The 18,803-nt window shown below is 37.8% G+C and overlaps 1 protein-coding gene and 1 pseudogene across 2 annotated transcripts in view; both read left to right on the forward strand.

Moving 5' to 3' along the window:
• The window catches only part of Neto2 (neuropilin and tolloid like 2), a 59,764-nt gene that overhangs the window by 33,661 nt on the left and 7,300 nt on the right, over nucleotides 1–18,803 (forward strand). For both annotated transcript variants that reach the window (XM_028755535.1, XM_028755536.1), the window contains exon 7: nucleotides 14,766–14,994. In XM_028755535.1, coding sequence (XP_028611368.1) covers nucleotides 14,766–14,994 — 229 coding nt within the window. The remainder of the gene's footprint in view (nucleotides 1–14,765; nucleotides 14,995–18,803) is intronic.
• On the forward strand, nucleotides 8,173–8,714 carry LOC114610898 (annotated as a pseudogene).

Genomic DNA, 18,803 nt, shown 5'->3' on the forward strand with positions numbered 1-18,803 from the left:
TGTTACATTTAAAAACCAAGTAAGTCCTGGTTGTAGGGTAACTATATATAAATATGAAAAAGGAAAGTAAGAAATGTGACTTAAGAGTTGGCTCAGTGGGTAAAGTGCTTTCTATATAAGCATTAGGAACCCGAGTTTGGATTCCTTACACCCATGTGGGGCAGCTGGTTAGGACTGGGCATGTCTGTGACCCACGCAATGACAGAGAGGGGAAGGGTAGAGGCATGGGTAGGGAGATCCAAGTAGCTAGTTACTCTAGATGAAATGGTGAGACCCAGACTATTGAGAAACCCTGTATCAAAAGAGTTAAGAAAAAGAAAGAGGAAGACACCCAGCATCAACCTCTGGCCTCTAAATATCAATTCCAAGACAAGCATACCTCTACACATAGGAATATATGCATCTCACATACACACAAATAAATGAGTGAATGAATGAATGAATGAATGAATGAATGAATGAATGAATGAATAGAAATGCTAGCAAATACCAAAAAATGCATATTATTTATTAAGTAGGAATCCAGACTCACTAATTCACAACAAAAACATAATTTAAAATCTTACAGATTATGGCCTCGAGGTACACAAAGCATAAACTAAAAAATAGAAAATTCTGTTTACAATAATTTTCACCTCTAATTAATAAGGTTAAAAAATATTAAGGCTCTTAAGATTTAAACAACATGTAGTCTCTTGATCATGACATCTAGTAAATAAGTATTTTTCATCAGCGTAGACTCTTTCAAATTTGATGCACTTATTAAACCAGTGTTTCTCACCCCATGGGTCATGACCTCTTAGAGCATAGAATGACCCTTTAACAGGGGTTGCCTAAGACCATTAGTGAACACAGATGTTTGTATCATGATTTATAGCAGTAGCAAAATTAAAGCCATGAAAGAGCAACAAAAATAATTTTTAGGTTGGGGATCTGTAGTGGTAGGTGGTTACTCTAATCTCCTCGGCGGCCACCCAAATATTGTGGATTCTCAAATGAAATACACACACACACACAGCCTTATATTTAATGTCTTAATCAGCTCAATGGCTAGGCACTTCCAAACCTCCCCACAGTTAACACACTCTCTCCTCTGATATTCCTGAATTATTTCTTACTATATTTCTTACCTATATTCCATCCTGGTCACCCCAGACCCAGGCCTGTAGCCCTTTAGGGCCGACTCTTACATGTTGGCAGCTTCTTTGTCATACACTTCTCAGGCCTGATCTTTCTGCTTTTCTGGCATTGCGGTTCTCCCTCTTCCCTCAGTTCCCTTACCCAGGAAAATTCATGTCCAACCTCTGTCTCCCTGTCCTGCCATTGGCCGCTGGCAATTTTATCAATTAAAACCAACTAGGGTCAGGGTCCTGCGGCATCTTACATGCAGGAATCTTGTATAATTTTTTGAGGAACACAATTAACATAAACAATAAGCAAAATCCACAGTTCTCCCTTTTTATCCACTAGAAAGGCCTTTTCTTTCAGATATACAATGAACATAGTTATGTAAACTATAAGGTATGTTATACATTAATAATATCTAGTCTATCAATTTTGTCAACTTACGTATATTACTCTAACATCTATCCTAACTTAAAGAGTTTATAATTTTGTACCTGAATTATGTTGGGTTTTTTGTTGTTTTTGTTGTTGTTGTTGTTGTTTTGGTTTTTTTTGGGGGGGGGTTCGAGACAGGGTTTCTCTGTGTAGTTCTGGCTGTCCTGGAACTCACTCTGTAGACCAGGCTGGCCTCGAACTCAGAAATCCACCTGTCTCTGCCTCCCAAGTGCTGGGATTAAAAGCGTGCGCCACCACCGCCCGGCTATGTTTTGGTTTTAACTTGTATTAACATCTAAAAACTACTTTGAAATCTACATCATCTTCCTCAATGCTAAACAACTGAAGTTTGATTATGAGACTATAAGTAGTCGTCAACCCCATCAAAGATCCGAGAATGAATTAAATATTACATGAATATATAAGAAGCACAAAAACATAGCTTTTAAAGGTTAACTAATTTGTAGAAACATCTGACTACCTAGACAGTTTCCCTTTCCTCAAAATGTTGGAGCATCTGTCTTTAGCCTTCTGGCCCAGAACCATCTGGCAGACCTTAATTGAAGCAGGAAATATGAAGGGCTAGCTTACACTGTCTTGGCAGAGCTAAGCTGTCGACTATCTCTCATCAAGTGTCTTTCTTAGAAAGTATTTTTGTCTATAGATGAATTAGGGCAATTCTTGCCCAGTGGCTACCTTTTCACAACTGGAGCAACTCTCTATGAAGGTTTATGATGCTCAGTATCGCCTTTGAACCTTGAAGAGGGTACTGTTAGGAACAGACATGTCTCCTAGTAAAACTTTTCATTAATAATGAAATGACTTAAATGTCATACTTTGTGGATTTTTGGTGTTTCTGAAGACTATATAAGTTATATCTGAACTGTTACACTTTGACTACTCTTAACTATTTCTATTTGAATAATATGGAAAGTACCATATTATAATTTATTTAGAATATAATATAACCATGAGTTTACTATCTGGCCCTTATATTACTAATCATCCTCAATGGTAGCTATTAGAAAGTAATAGTAGCTATTAGAAAGACTACATCTAAGCTTTGCATTCCTAAGTAAGTTGTATAAGCATACTATCTAATAGTAACAGTATTAATTTCAAATTTTTATCAATATAAAAAATTTATACCAATGAAAACCTTAAATCTTTATCAATATACAAATTCTGTTCCAATGTAAGAAATTACAACTTCAATTTTGTATCAATTATGAAAATTTTTACCAATGTAATTATGGCTATACAATGTTTTGTTCAAGAATAAATGTACACTGACTACTTTTCCAGAGGTCCTGAGTTCAATTCCCAACAACCACATGGAGGCTCACAACCATCTGTAATGGGATCCAATGTCCTCTTCTGGTGTGTCTGAAGAGAGTGACAGTGTACTCATATAAAATAAATAATAAATAAATAAATAAATCTTTAAAAAAAAGAATAAATGTAATAATCCACCTCATTTATTTTCTCCCTGTTTAAAATTATAACCATTTTCAAATTATCTCTTGAAATGAGAACCTAGCTATAATTTATAAAATAACCATAGTCAGACACCCAAACCCAAGGGATCAAGTTAATGACTCTCCACAACTTTTTCCTGCTGAACTGGGGAGATTAAATTTTTTTAAGTGGATGGGGAGGGGTAGGAAAATTAGAAAAATTGGTTAGATTTAAGAAAGCTGGCTTTAGCATCTGTATGCTTAGAAGGCTCAGGGATTGACTGAGCTTTTGACTGGATCCATCTGAAAGGCTGAATGAACTGAGTCCATCAGGAATCTGTAGCTATTCCTGAGGCTGTTGTGGAAACGAGTCTCTGGAAACAGCATCAAGAGGCAGGGAGCTGGAACCTCAGGTCATGTTAGCATCCCTGCAGATGAATCTTGTCAGAGCTGTACATTCTGTAGTATATGAACCAAAATCTTAGAACTATTAGATATTGATATGGATTGTGCAAGGTACACAGATCATTCAAGGGTGAATTTTTGTTCCTTGTTTGAGCAGGTGAAAGATAACTATCCTTTTATGAGTTTAATCAATAACCAATTGTAATAGATCTTCATTCATAGTGTATGAAGGATGGCATGATGAATCTTAAGGGTTCTATAACCAACAAGAAATATTGTCTAATTTTAGCTGAAGTTTTGTCTAGAGACACTTTTATGTCTGAGCCAGTTACAGGACTGTTCCCATGTGGAGGAATCAGTAAATTATGTTATCTATGTCCTGTTTGATTTTCTCAAATTTTTCTTTTCTGTCTTTAGCCAAGATCTTTACGGGCATCTTCCCCTGTCATATCTGATCCATATCACTTTAGAAGGGGTCCAAAGCCTTTTCTTCTTTCCTATTAACACAAATATAGAGCCTCCCTACCAAAATAGTATGTCCTTGGTCCAGTAAACCGAAATCATCAAAAGTATAGATTGATTCAAATTTCTAGCCTCTTTTCTCTTTAGACCTGTTCTATTTTGACCTCTTAGGATTTTTAGTATCATAATCACCAAACTTATAACCACATGCATTTTGATAATTAAAACAATTTAAAGTAATTAAAATAATCTAAACAAATATTATCTTTTGAGACAATGCTCTTTCACTATCGTCTGCCTTGTTCTTACATGATTAATTTTTAATAGTGAGATCAAGGCCTAATTTTATTTATTTATCTATGTATACTTAAATTCTCCCTTCTATGAAGATTAATATCTTTGTGTGTGTGTGTGTGTGTGTGTGTGTGTGTGTGTGTATATATATATATATATATATATATATATAACTATATATAACTTGAATTAACGTCTTTTCCTATGTATTTAGCTTTTGTTGAATTCCATTCTACTGTAAACCTATTTCTAGGCTATTAATTTGTCACACCAATCTCAGTATTCCTGTGGAACCCATGTTCAAATAACCCAAGTGCCTGCCGTGGCATAGAATTTTTCAAATTTCCTTTGAATCATTTTTCTCATTCATTCTCCATTCTATGGAGATTAATACCTTCTTATTATTTGTTGAAATAGGGTTCCTCTCTATCTCCATGTTTTTGGTTTTTTTGTATTTCAGATCAAAGGCCTGGGTTTCTGTATTCTATGTATACTTTAAACAATTACCATTATATCTCTTTTATTTAACTGATGGCAAGTAGCCTCTGCCATGTCTCTCTCTGTCTTCTGAGCTGCCTGTCTTTTTGTACAGCAGGTGCTCCCAGCACCTCTGAGTTTAAACCTCTGGGGCAGCTAGAAGTTTTTGAGAAGGGTCCAGGGTAAATACCCACCACCTAGCTACGTCTGGGTCAGTGTGGGGGACTTAACTGTGTTCCAGCTCATGCCGTGAACCCCAGAATTATATATGCCAATTTAGTACATCTTTGGTCCTAGCCTCAAACCTGTACAGCTTGGGGAGAGACCATGTGGCTTGGGCAAAACCCACAACTCTGCTAACCAATTTTCCCAACCTCTAATCTCACGTCGTTGTGTGTGTTTTCCATTTGAGAATCTCCAATTAATTTTAATAGTGAAGCCGGGCAGTGGTGGCGCACGCCTTTAATCCCAGCACTTGGGAGGCAGAGGCAGGCGGATTTCTGAGTTCAAGGTCAGCCTGGTCTACAGAGTGAGTTCCAGGACAGCCAGAACTACACAGAGAAACCCTGTCTCAAAAAAACCAAAAAAAAATAATAATAATAATAATAGTAATAATAATAATAATAATTTTAATAGTGAGTTCAAACCCAATGTTGGGCGCCATTGTGTTTTAAACTTTAATACAATTTCTTTTATGAATGTGGGTACCCTTGCATTTGGGACATAGATGTTCAGAATTAAGACTTCATCTTGATGGATTTTTCCTTTGATGAGTATGAAGTGTCCTTCCCCATTTCTTTTGATTACTTTTAATTCAAAGTCTATTTTATTAGATATTAGAATGGCTACTCCAGCTTGTTTCTTGAGACCTTTTTCCAGCTGTTTACTCAGAGGTGTGTCTATCTGTGTTGCTGAGGTGTGTCTCTTGTATACACCAGAATGATGGATCCTGCTTATGTATCTAGTCTGCTACTCTTGTGTTTATTGGTGAATTGAGTCCATTGATGTTGAGAGATGTTAATGACCAGTGATTGTTACTTCCTGTTATTTTGTTGCTGGAGGTGGTACTATGTGTGTGCTCTTTTGGGTTTGTTGTGAGATGATTAATTTCTTGTGCTTTCTTGAGTATAGTTACTCTCCTTATGTTGGAGTTTTCCTTCTAGTATCCTCTTTAAGGCTGTATTAGTAAAAAGATGTTTAAATTTGGTTTTCTCCATCTATGGTAATTGAGTTTTGCTAGGTATAGTAGCCTGGGCTGGCATCTGTGGTCTCTTAGGGTCTGCAAGACATCTGTCCATAATCTTTGGCTTTTAGAGTCTCTGTTGAAAAGTCCGGTATAATTTTGACATGTCTGCCTTTATATGTTACTTGGCCTTTTTGCCCTACAACTTTTAATGTTCCTTCTTTGTTCTGTACATTTAGTGTTTTGATTATTATGTGACAGGAGGATATTCTTTTCTGAGCCAATCTATTTGGTGTTCTGTAGGCTTTGTGTACATTTATGACCATTTCTTTCTTTAGGTACAGAAGTTTTGTTCTATGATTGTGTTTAAGATTTTTCTGGACTGTTGAACTGGGTCTTTTCACTTGGTCTTTTCATAGTGTCCCAAATTTCCTGCATGTTTTGAATGAGGAACTTTTTACATTAGGCATTTTCTTTGATCAGTGTATCCATTTCTTCTATGGTATCTTCTGAGATTCTCTCTTCTTCTGAGATTCTCTTGAATTCTGCTGGTGATGTTTGTGTCTATGGTTCCTATTTTTTTTCTTAGGTTTTCCATTTCCACAGTTGCCTCCATTTGTGTCTTTTTTTTTTATTGCTTCTTTTTCCATTTTTAGGTCTTTGATCATTTTGTCAATTTCCTCCACCTGTTTGATTATATTTTCCTGCATTTCTTTAAGGGATTTGTTTGTTTCCCCTTTAAGGGCTTCTACCTGTTTGACTGTGTTTTTCTATATGTCTTTAAGAGAATTATTTATATCCTCTTTAACGGCCTGTCACCTTTGTAGATGGGATATAAGGTCAGAAAGGTGAGGTAGTATACCTAGGGCTTGCTGTAGTATGAGAAAGAGCTCGGTTCTGACGGTGCCAAATTGCACTAGTTTCTATTGAGTAGTTTCTTGGACTTGCCTGATGCCATCTGGTTATCTCTGGTGTTAACTGGCCTGAGTTAACCAGATTGGAGCAGGCCTCCCAGGAGGCAGGTGAAGCTGTGTGTCCCAGGTTACAGCAGGCCTCTTCCTATGTCCGTAGTTAGAGCAAGCCTCCTGGTTGACAGGCAGAGCTAGACGTGGCGGGGGGGGGGGGGGCCCCAGGCTGCACAAACATAAGTGCAGGTAGAGGTGAGGACCAGAAGGGAGGGCAGGACAGAGCCTATGTCTGCTGGCATGACATCCATGAGGTCCCAGCTGGCATGGAGGGTAGGAAAGGGGTCTCACCTGTGTCCTAGTTAGAGCAGTCCTCCTGGGAGACAGATAAGTCCATGGGGTGGGAGCAAGCACACTAATCTGTCTCAAGTGCCAAGAATAATTTTAAAGGCAGAAATAAATTAAAACCTAATATCCTGGTTAGCCATTATTGTAACCTTGATGCAGCCTGAGTGATCTAAGAGGAGAAGTGCCATTTGAGGAACTGCCTACATCTTGCTTGTCTGTAGGCATGTCTGTAAAAGAATGTCTTGATTTTTTATTGATGTAGGAAGGCTCAGCCCACCATGAATGACAACATTCCTCAAGGACATGGCACTGGACTGTATTTAAAAATTTTAAAAAGAGTCAGGAAAGATTGTGCATGTTAATAGTACTTACTGCTCTTTCAGAGGACCCAAGTTCAATTTCCAGCCCCACATTCGGTTCCAATTCCAGGGCCTCTGGCCTCCCTGAGCACCAGCACACACATGGTACATAGACATACATTCATGCAAAATGCTCATACACAGAAAATAGGGGGGGGGGTTGTTGCTGGGGGGAAGTAGCTATGCATGAGCAATGCAAGCCAGCCTGAGAGTGAGCCAATAAGCAGCATTTCTCCATGGCGTCAGTTCCTGCCTTGCTTGCCCTCAGTGATGGATTATGAACTAGCAATGTAAGCCAAATCCTTTTCCCAAGTTGATTTTGATCGTTGTTGAATAACAGCAACAGACTGATACTAAGACAACTCAGGGACAGCCATGGGTGACAGACACCTGTAATTCCAGCTTACTTAAAAGTCTGAAGCAGCTAGGCAGTGCTGGCGCACGCCTTTAATCTCAGCACTTGGGAGGCAGAGGCAGGTGGATTTCCAAGTTCGAGGCCAGCCTGATCTACAGAGTGAGTTCCAGGACAGCCAGGGCTTTCCTGTCTGGAAAAACCAAAAAAAAAAAAAAAAGAGTCTGAAGCAGAATAAGTTTGAGTTTTAGGGCAACCTAAGAGGCCTTTAAAAAAATTTTTTTTCACCCAAAAGGCAAAAATCGAGTACAGAAAATTTTTTAAATTCTTATTAGAGAGCCGAGGCGCTGGCTGCGTGTGAAGGCGGACTATGAAGCTTCCGAACATCCTGCTCACCGGTACACCAGGGGTTGGAAAAAACCACACTAGGCAAAGAACTTGCATCAAGATCAGGCCTGAAGTACGTTAATGTGGGAGATCTAGCTCGAGAAGGGCAGTTATACGACGGCTATGATGAGGAGTACGGCTGTCCCATCCTAGATGAGGATAGGGTCGTCGATGAGTTAGAGCAGCAGATGCAAGAGGGCGGCGTCATTGTTGACTACCACGGCTGTGACTTCTTTCCTGAGCGCTGGTTTCACATAGTGTTTGTGTTGAGGACAGATAATGGTATATTGTACAAACGACTTGAAACAAGGGGTTATAATGAGAAGAAACTACAAGACAATATTCAGTGTGAGATTTTTCAAGTTCTTTATGAAGAAGCCATAGCATCTTACAAAGAAGAAATTGTGCATCAGCTGCCCAGTAATGAACCAGAACAGCTAGAGGACAATATCAACCAAATCTCAAAATGGATTGAGCAGTGGGTCAAAGATCATAACCCTTAACTTAGAGACTGGGTGGCCAGGCACCACCGCGGTATACACCTTTAGTCCCAGATCTCAGGAGGCAGCAACTGGTCTACATAGTGAGTTCTAGGCCAGCCAGGGCTGCATAGTAAGACTGTTTCAATGAAAACAAAGCAAAAAAGCCTGGCTATAGTCACTCAGTCCACGTAGTAGAAGTGCCCGAGGGTGAGCAGAAGAAAACTTGTGTTGCAGGTCTAGCTGCTGCCTGGGTTTCTTTTTCTTCGTGAGAAAGGTTAAACAATCTCAGATATGAATATAACTTACTAAAGATTGAAAATTGTCTTCAAATTGAATTGATAACAAATCTGATCAATGGGTAAAGATCTCTTAAATTTAATCAGTAAAATGTAGGTGATCTCTTAAAATAAAAATGGAAAATTAAAGATAAAAAAAAATTCTTATTAGAAAGAACTAAATTAATAAAATTAAACACACAATTATCTTTTAAAAAGAGAACAAGTATCTGGGGAGATAGTTCAGTCATTCCCACAAGACCTTAGGACCTAGGTACAATTCCTAGAACTCACATGAAAAGATTGGTGTGTTACAAGTTTGTAATCTCAGCACTAGGAAAACAAAAACACACCCTTGGGGCTTGCCAGCCTAATCTAATCTGCAAAATCCAGAGCCTAGTGAGAAATCTTATCTCAAAACCCAAGGCAGATGACTCTCGAGTAATGATGACACCCAAGGTAACCTCTAACCTGTGCATATATACTGTGACTGCCCCCACCATAGGGAAGCGGTCTTGTCTAGGGAGATGGTTCAGTCACTAAGGAGATGGTTCAGTCACTAAAATGCTTTGCTACACGAGGATGAGGACCCGGGTGTAATTGCCATCGCCCACAAAAGCTAGACACCAGTATACCCAGTAATCCCAGCACTGGAAAGGCAGATAACCTCGTACTTGCTAACCAGGCAATCTAACTAATTTGGCAAAATTCATTGGCAAACGCTGTCTCAAAAATAACGTGGAGAGTGATTAGGAAGATAGCCAGTGATGACATCTGGCAAGGACATGAATAGATGCATCTTTTTTATTACCTTTTCTTATTGTGTTATACTATACTCATATATATATTCACACTATACTCATAAATATATTTGTTTACTTATAGACATGTATACACTATAGGCTAGTGGCTTTAATGAAGATTTCTCAAAAGAAACCATATGAATGCACATCAACCAAAATTAAAACCAAAAGATAAAAATAACTTATACAGATCCATTATATAAGCAATGAAATTGGAAGCTATAATCAAAATTTTCCCCTCAACAACCCAGGACTAGACAAATTCACTACTGAGTTCTATCAAACTTTCAAGAAAAATTTCATACCAATTCTTCTGACCTTGTTCCACAGAATACAAAGTAAAGGAAGATTACCACATTCATTCTATGATGCCAGTATTATTTTGATACAAAACCAGGTAAAGACAACAAGAAAACTATAAACAAATTTCTTTGATAAATATAGATTCTGAACTTCTCAACAAAATACTTAGAGACAAAATTCAGGAACACATTAAGTTTTGACCAGGTGAGTCAGCTTCATCTCCAAAAGGCAAAGTTGGTTCAACATATGAAAATCAATATGTGCCATATGAACAGTCTTAAGGACAAAACTACATAGCCATCTTGATTGATCCCACAGAAGCATTCGAAAGGTTCAATATACCTTCATAATAAAAATTATGGAGATGTTAGAATAGGTGGAATATATCTCAAAATAATAAAGACTATATAACATAAGCATATAGTCCATCTTCTATTCAATGGAGACAAACAGAGTTTTTCCTCTAAAATCAAGAATAAGAAAGACAAAGATGCCCATTCTACACTCTCTTATTCGCTATAGTGCTTGAGGTGTGAGCAATAATAGAGAATGGTATAAAGGGAATGAAAACAGGAATGAAGTCAAACAATCCCTATTTGCAGGTGATGTGATTATGCACTTAAAATATCCTATAGGATCTACTAGGAAATGATTTAATAGGTAAAGTTGGAGCATACAAAATAAATATTTTTTAAACAGTAGCTTTCATATATACCAACAAAGAACTTAGGAAAAATATACAATTCAAAATAGTTTCAAAAAATTTAAGTGCCCAGGAATACTCCTAACTATAAAGAAAAGAAAAATCACTACAGTGAAAACTTCCACGATACTGAAAAGGGAAATAAAAAAAAAAAAAAACAAGACCATGGAAAGCCCTTATATGTTCCTGGGTTGGCAGAATCAGTATTGTGAAATGGCTACACTAGCAAAATTAGTCATTAAATTAATGGATTTAGTGGAGTACCTACCAAATTTCCAATGCCATATTCCATATATCTAGAAAAAAATAATTCAAGAGTCCATATGAAACCACAAAAGACCTCAAATAATACAGCTGGAGGTATTACAATACTTAGTCTCAAATTATACTATAGAACCACTGTGATAAAGACAGCCTTGTACTAGTAGACAGGTCAAAATGCAGGAGACAGTGACAAGAAGATGACAAGTTCAAAGAAACTTCAGCAAATTTAAGCCACACAGAACTACATAGTAAAGCCTTATCTTTTGGCCGGGCGGTGGTGGCGCACGCCTTTAATCCCAGCACTTGGGAGGCAGAGGCAGGTGGATTTCTGAGTTCGAGGCCAGCCTGGTCTACAGAGTGAGTTCCAGGATAGCCAGGGCTATACAGGGAAACCCTGTCTCAAAAAACCAAAAAAAAAAAAAAAGCCTTATCTTTTAAAAATTCAGTAAAAATTAAATATAGGTAAAGTCTTTAATTTTATGTGTATTTGCCTACATTTATATAAGTGTACTACAAGCATGTTTGGTGCCTTCAGAAGTTAGAAGACAGCATCAGATCCCTGAAGCTGGAGTTACAGACAGTTATAAGCCACCATGTGGCTGCTGGGCACCAAACCCAGGTCTGCTGGAAGAGCACCCAGTGCTCTTAACCACTGAGCCATCTCTCCAGCCTCCTAAATAAAGATACATCTTTAACTATTGTAAGATAAACCAACCATGAAGTATAACAGATAAACAGTAGACACAAAACTGGGAGAACCACTGGATTAAAAGATACTAAATACACTGAATTCATAGGATTAAACAAAACATAAAAGAAAATGATTCCTGATACGAAAAGATGATTGGAAATTTGAACACTGATATATTTGATAATAGCAATTTGTTTATTTTTTTTACTGTGGTATGGGATAGGATTTATATGTGTACAGATGTGTGCACATGCATGTGGTGACCAGAGGTCAGCCTCAAGTGTGGTTCTTCAGTAGCCATCCGCTTAGCTTTTGGAGGCAGGGTCTCTCACTGGCCTATGGATCACCAATTAGGCTGGGCAAGCTGGCTCCAACAAGTCTGGAGAACTACCTAATCCATCTCCCAGTGCTGGAGCTTCAAGCTCATCATGCCTAGCTCTTTCACTTTGGTGGAAAGTAAAGCTGGTACTTTATTGACTGAGCCATCTTTCTACCCTTTTTAAAAAAAAAAAAAAAAAGTGGTGCATTAGAACCATTTACAAATGGAATTGCTATCTGGCGTTTGTCTCTAATAGGGGCAGAAGTAATGAAAGACAAAGATAAAACAGGATTAGCTGAATTGTTAGTGAATTTTAGGAGATGGTTTTGTGGGTATATTATATATTTTGTCCGGTTTTACATGTTTAAAGTTTTCCAGTTGAGAGCTCTAAGATTATCTTAAGAATATCATGGGGAAAAACCTTTGCTAATAGGTTGATAAATAGTCCGTTGTGATGTCTGGAATATAGAATCTTCCCATTTCCTCTCTGTGCCTCTTTCTGTTCTTCTTTATCTTTCTCCTTGTAACACCTTAGGGTACTAAAGCTGAGGACTTTTTCTTATTCTTGCCAATAAAACTGGGGAAAGGAGGAACATTGTCAAGTCATCTAGAGAAGAGATACTAAAAAGAAGTAGAGGAAGCCATCAGTGATTCTCAGCTCCATGCTGCTTGTACTGCTGGAAGATGGGGGATGCAGGGCAGTGGCACTACCCGCAGGCTGCAAGCACAAATGAGCCTCAGGGCAGAAGACATCGAGGGTGGGGAGGTGTATAGCCGCCCGGACCTCACATAGAACCTGCCCCAAGATGCCCTACCTAGCTACATCACCCTGGATACCCAAGACAAATCTCAGCAATGGTCCATTATTTATGGTGCTTCAGAAACCTTGAACCAGACCAACAACTCCTTGCAATGAATATGTGCATGTAGAGCTGTTTAAGCATATATACATATACATATACATATACATATACATATACATATACTGTGTGACACACTGCAGTTTCCAATGCCACTACCACAAACAACTATGCAATGGAGAGGACAGAACAGTGAGTGTGAGGTGGAAAGAGGCAATGCAAAGGCAGAAACCATGTGGACGTCCATGATCCATGCTCTCCCTGAGTGTAAAGGGCAAGGAAGCTATTTTTGCAATGGTAACTGCAGACTGGGTCTTGAGACTTGAGAGAGAGGGACATAGAAGGCTTCTGTGACAACCTCTATCCCCACCAAATCCCCCTCAATAAAAAATGTTAACAGGCCTTCAAAGAAAACTCTTTTAGTAATTGTGGTAAGGATACTGAAATATAGCTCTCCACAATTGATGGCTTCTGGCAGAGATGCAGGTAAAAAAGGGGCTGGCCATTGAGAGTTTGACCATGCTCCAGTGAGTGTATGGGCAACACAATTTGGACTTGCTTTTGTCTTCTTTTCCTTTCTGTTGTTGTTGTTGCTGTTGTTGTTGTTGAGAGGTCTCAAGGATGGGGGTGGACCTAGGAGGACTGGGAAGTGAATATGATTGGGGCACATGATATGAAACTTGAAAATAAAAAAATATTATGTAATAAAGTTATACTTTGTATTGTACTCTGACTTTTCACTTGGAGGAAGTACCATGTGTCTGCCCCTTGTATGTCTAAAGCGCCAAACCATTATTCTCACAGTGGGCAAGCCTTGTTCTATAAAGTAAGGAGCGTGAGTGAGTGAGTGCTGTGATACAAGGACACTCGGTGACTGAGAAGACAATGAGGAACGTGTGGTAACGTAGAAAGTGCTAATGTACACACTTGACAGAGGGTTGACTCATTCCAGGCATGATGCAGTGGCCTAGTGGGAAATGTCACACACTACGTGGCCTATAATTTGAAATCGATGATTTGTTTATTTCTTTTCACTCATTATTTTAAGATTACAGGAAATTATGGCAATTAAAACTTGAAAATTAAATGCACATTAACAGACTATGGTTTTGATCATTTTTATATCTTCTATATAGATCCTTTTCATGTTTTAGGAGACTTCCATGCTGTGTATACAATGAGGAATTGAGCAACTAGGCAGATTAATAAGGAAAAAGAATAAAAAACAAACCAACCAGTATAACAGATGTCTCTATATCTGTGTATTTCTCTCTCCACTTTTGTCAATTATTATATTTTCCTAATGGTTGAACACATTAATTTTAATAAATGTGGTTTTGATGAATAAAAAGAGGGGGGATGCAGGTTAGCTGCCAAGTCTTTGTGCATACAGCTAAGTGGTGGACAGAGGAGGGTGAGAAGTCCAAGGTCAGCTTTAGTTAGAAGGTGAACTCAAATTCAAAGGCAACCTAAGCTACATAAAATGCTGCCTTGAAGAAAGATAAGTAGAGAATATAGAAAAACTGAAAGCACCAGCTAATAACATTGACTGTTAGGATAAAATGATTGTAAGCAATTCTTTTATTTCCTTTACTGTTAATACCATGGGATTATGATGAGATTGTATCACATAGGAATATAAACACCTCTTTGTAAATAAAATATAAAGTTTAGATTTCCTAATGTTTGGTGCCATGATTAAGACAACCAAAAAATGAGAGCATTATTCTTAGATCTTTAACTACTGAAGCATCATCCTTCTGTCCTCCTGGTTTTCAGTCAGCTGTTACAATTCAGTCTAATATATTGATTGTGAATCTTAAACTAGAAAATTTTTAAGTGTATTTTTTTAAACTCTTGTGTTCTGATATTACAGATTTATTTGAGGTTCTTAGATTACCAAATGGAACACTCAAATGAATGCAAAAGAAATTTTGTGGCAGTCTATGATGGAAGCAGTGCTATCGAAAATCTGAAGGCCAAGTTTTGCAGTACTGTGGCTAATGATGTAATGTTGAAAACAGGAGTGGGAGTGATTCGGATGTGGGCAGACGAAGGTAGCCGGCTTAGCAGGTTTAGGATGCTCTTCACTTCCTTTGTGGAACGTAAGTAAATAATTCAAATCTATTACATAATGTTTACTCATTCACAATATGCTTACTGAATACCTATCTTTTGGCAGAAAAAGTACCTTATTATATCATTTTGTAAACTGTCACACTGTACTTTTTTTTCAAAGATTTATTTATTTTATCTATGCGAGTACACTGTAGCTGTCTTCAGACACACCAGAAGAGGGCATAGGATCCCATTATAGATGGTTGTGAGCCACCATGTGGTTACTGGGAATTGAACTCAGGACCTCTGGAAGAACAGACCTCTTAACCACTGAGTCATCTCTCCAGCCCCCACACATTTTATTACAAACCAGTGAATTATCCAGAGAAATCATATTTAACTTTTTTAGATATTAGTGCTTTGTTCACATGAATATACCAGAGGTCAGAAGAGGATGTGGAAACTGGAGTTGAGGAAGCTTGAAAGCTACCACACGGGTGCTGGGAATCGAACTTGACTCTTCTCAAGAACAAGCATTCCTAACCTCCGAGCCATCTCTCTATCCCCAGAGTAATTCTTATTGGCGTGAATAGCCATGTGTCTAAAAACATGTTGAAAGGAGTGAGATAGGATTCCCATTTTTAAATTTTTGACTGCTATGCAAAAAAAAAAAAAGCATTGGCATGAAAATAGCAGCATTGGGTCTGTATGAAGAGATTGCAGACATTGGGGGCTTCTCTAGGGATTTTCTAGCTTAAAATAGTTACCAGGCAGAGAATGGTGGTGCATACGTTTAAAGCCAGCACTCTAAAGGTAGAGACAGACAGATCTTGAACTCACAGGCTTGTGAATTCAAGGACAGTCTAGTCTATACAAGAGTTTCAAGACAACCCAAACTGTGTAATAGAGAGATGCTATCTCAAAAAAAAGCCAAAAATGAAAAAGAGAAAGAAAGGAAAGTTATCAGCTGGGCTATTATTGACTTCCTCAAACCATGGACACCAAAAATTTACGTACCATGTTGAAGATTTTGGGGTTTTTTTTAACTTTTATTCCTTTTTTTTTTTTTTTTTTTTTTTTTTGGTTTTTCGAGACAGCATTTCTCTGTATAGTCCTGGCTGTCCTGGAACTCACTTTGTAGACCAGGCTGGCCTCAAACTCAGAAATCCACCTGCCTCTGCCTCCCAAGTGCTGGGATTAAAGGCGTGCGCCACCACCGCCCAGCAACTTGGTTTGAATTTATAGAGATTTACAAAAACAGTAAAAATTTTATACTTCTATTCAGACTTTCTTATTGTTAACATCTTTAAAACCAAGATGAAAATTAGCATTAATATACTATTAGGAAATCTATAGACCTTCACATATCATTAATTTTGCCCTTAATAGCTTTTTTTCCCTTTTCTTTTTTGATGATCTAGTTTCCCACATTGCTTTCAGTTGCTAATTATCCTTGATCTTCTCCATCTCCGCTACCCAGTCTTCTCCATCTCAGCTGCCCAGTCTTTACACATGAAAGACATTAGTAGTACTTTGATAAACTGTCCACACATTTGGGCTTTTTGGTGTTTTCCAAATGATTTACCAAGAGCACGCATTTCATCTAGAATACTGATGTGCCTCCTCAGTGTGTCATGTCAGTGAAGTATAGCTATGGATTGCTAACTGTCTTAGTAACGCTGATTGACTACGAGACTGACACCACCGTTTTCCTGACAGTATACCAGTTTTCCCCAATTACAGAATTACTTTTTTTCTTTACTAGTCTTTTGGGGACTGTTAAAAATTTATCTTTTCACAACTAATTTTAGCATCCATTGAAGTATTCTGTCTGTAATTTGGAATAGTTTGTCCAGTGTTTACCTAATGATAACTTTCAATTTCCATCATTCCTTCTTCATATTCTAATTAGATATTTGCTGTGAGAAGAAACTAGTCTAGAATTTCCCTCAAGTATGTATTCAGTTATTGTGTGCACTATTCCTAGGAAGACATGAACAAATATCTGTTCACAACAAATAAAAAATCAATGAAAGACCAAAGTCAAGATGCTACCAAAACCCAACTTTATGAACCAATGAGTTTTACCACGGTTACTTACAAGAGCAGAGATGACTCAAATCAGCTGACTCACCAAAGCCCATTCTACCATGAGTGACAGCTCACAAAGCTGGAAACCTGGAGCACATTACACAACTTGCAGGCCGCACAACTAGTTGGAAAGTAGCCCAGCTGCTCTGAGAATATGAGCATTCCTTACTACTTACAGAACCTGGGGAGGGAAGGGACTAGTATATCTGTTTAGTTTCAAGGACTTACTCAAGTCTCTGAGTTGTTGACTTTTCTTATCTTTAAGAGCTTCCCTACAGGATAGAGGCTTTATCCCAGAAGAAATTGCTATACAGCAATTATATATATATATATACCAGTGAGCTTATAGGTATTTATTCTATTATTATATTACGATATATTTACTATTATTATTCTAGAATCCTTGGGATTTTGTTGTATAAAGTCCCAGCTTCAACCCCATGAGTCTCTGAGTTTGCCTCCTCTCTCCCTCAGTGTCCAGTTATTACTTTTATTACTACACTTAATGACATTACATTAAATAATGTAATTATTTAATGGTGAAACAGGCCCACTGTATTTTCCCAACCCTAGAACTAACCATATTCCTAGCAATATACTTTCTTTTATTACTATGAAAAACGTGTCTAGATTTCCAAATATATTGATTTCTTTAACCCCAATATACACATAATTTCAAAATTACTACTACATGCGTTATCTATGTAAGAATGTTTCCATTCTTACTCTTAAGAGTATTCCATTTGTGTGTAATTTGTGTGTAGTTTTTTTTTCATATTATGGTAAAATACACATCAAATTTGCCACCAACCAATTCTACATGTTTTTGCAAATTGGTGATGTTTAACATTCAAGTACATCCATCTTATACAGTAACAACCATCGTCTTAGTCACTGTTTTTTTTTTTTCTTGTGAAGAGATATCATGATTAAGGCAACTCTTATAGAAGAAGCCATTTAATTGAGGACTTGCTTACAATTTCAAGGGGTTAGGTCATTGTAATCGTGGTGGCAAGCATGACAGCACACATGGTGCTGCAGCAGTAGCTTAGAGAGACCTACATCCTGGTCCACAAGTTAAGAGAGAAAACCTGGGCCTGGCATGGGCTTTTGAAACTTCAAAGCCCAACCCCCGAGACACACCTCCTCCAACAAGGCCACACCTCCTAGTCCTTCTAATCCTTCTCAAATATTGCCACTTCCTCATAACTAAATATATGAGCCTATGGGGGTTGTTCTTATTCAGACTGCCACGCCACTCCACTACAGGTGTCTCTACAATGCCCAACAGTTTTTATGTTATTTTCTTGAAACAGAATATAGTTCAGGAATTAATTACCAGGAATTTTAGTGAATGATGCTTTATAGAGGAGCCGGCCTTCATAGCAAAGAACTTTTGGATGGTTTCCATTCAGCTACACTTCCAGGTTTTGCTTAGGGCTTTCTGAGAGCCCAATAACTTCCTGTTTACCCAATCCACACTGAGAGTCAGCAGAGGGAATAAGATGCCAGTTATATTGCTGATACTGTGCATGAGGTGGCCATAGCCTTGTGTTCCAAAATCATCCAAAACCACTTCTTTAGAGGAAAATATATTACAGCCCTAGCTACATTTTAATGAGGTTTATTGTATATTTATTAAGACAAAGACATTGATTGGAGACAAATTTATTAGTCCAATACATTTTTTAGATGTTTCACCTTGAAAAGAAACTTGGGATTTTGGTTTGGTTTGGTTTTTCTTTTTTTTTTTTTTTTTTTTTTG

Source organism: Grammomys surdaster, unplaced genomic scaffold, assembly GCF_004785775.1.
Source record: "Grammomys surdaster isolate TR1022 unplaced genomic scaffold, NIH_TR_1.0 126063, whole genome shotgun sequence".
Classification (NCBI taxonomy): Eukaryota; Metazoa; Chordata; class Mammalia; order Rodentia; family Muridae; genus Grammomys; species Grammomys surdaster.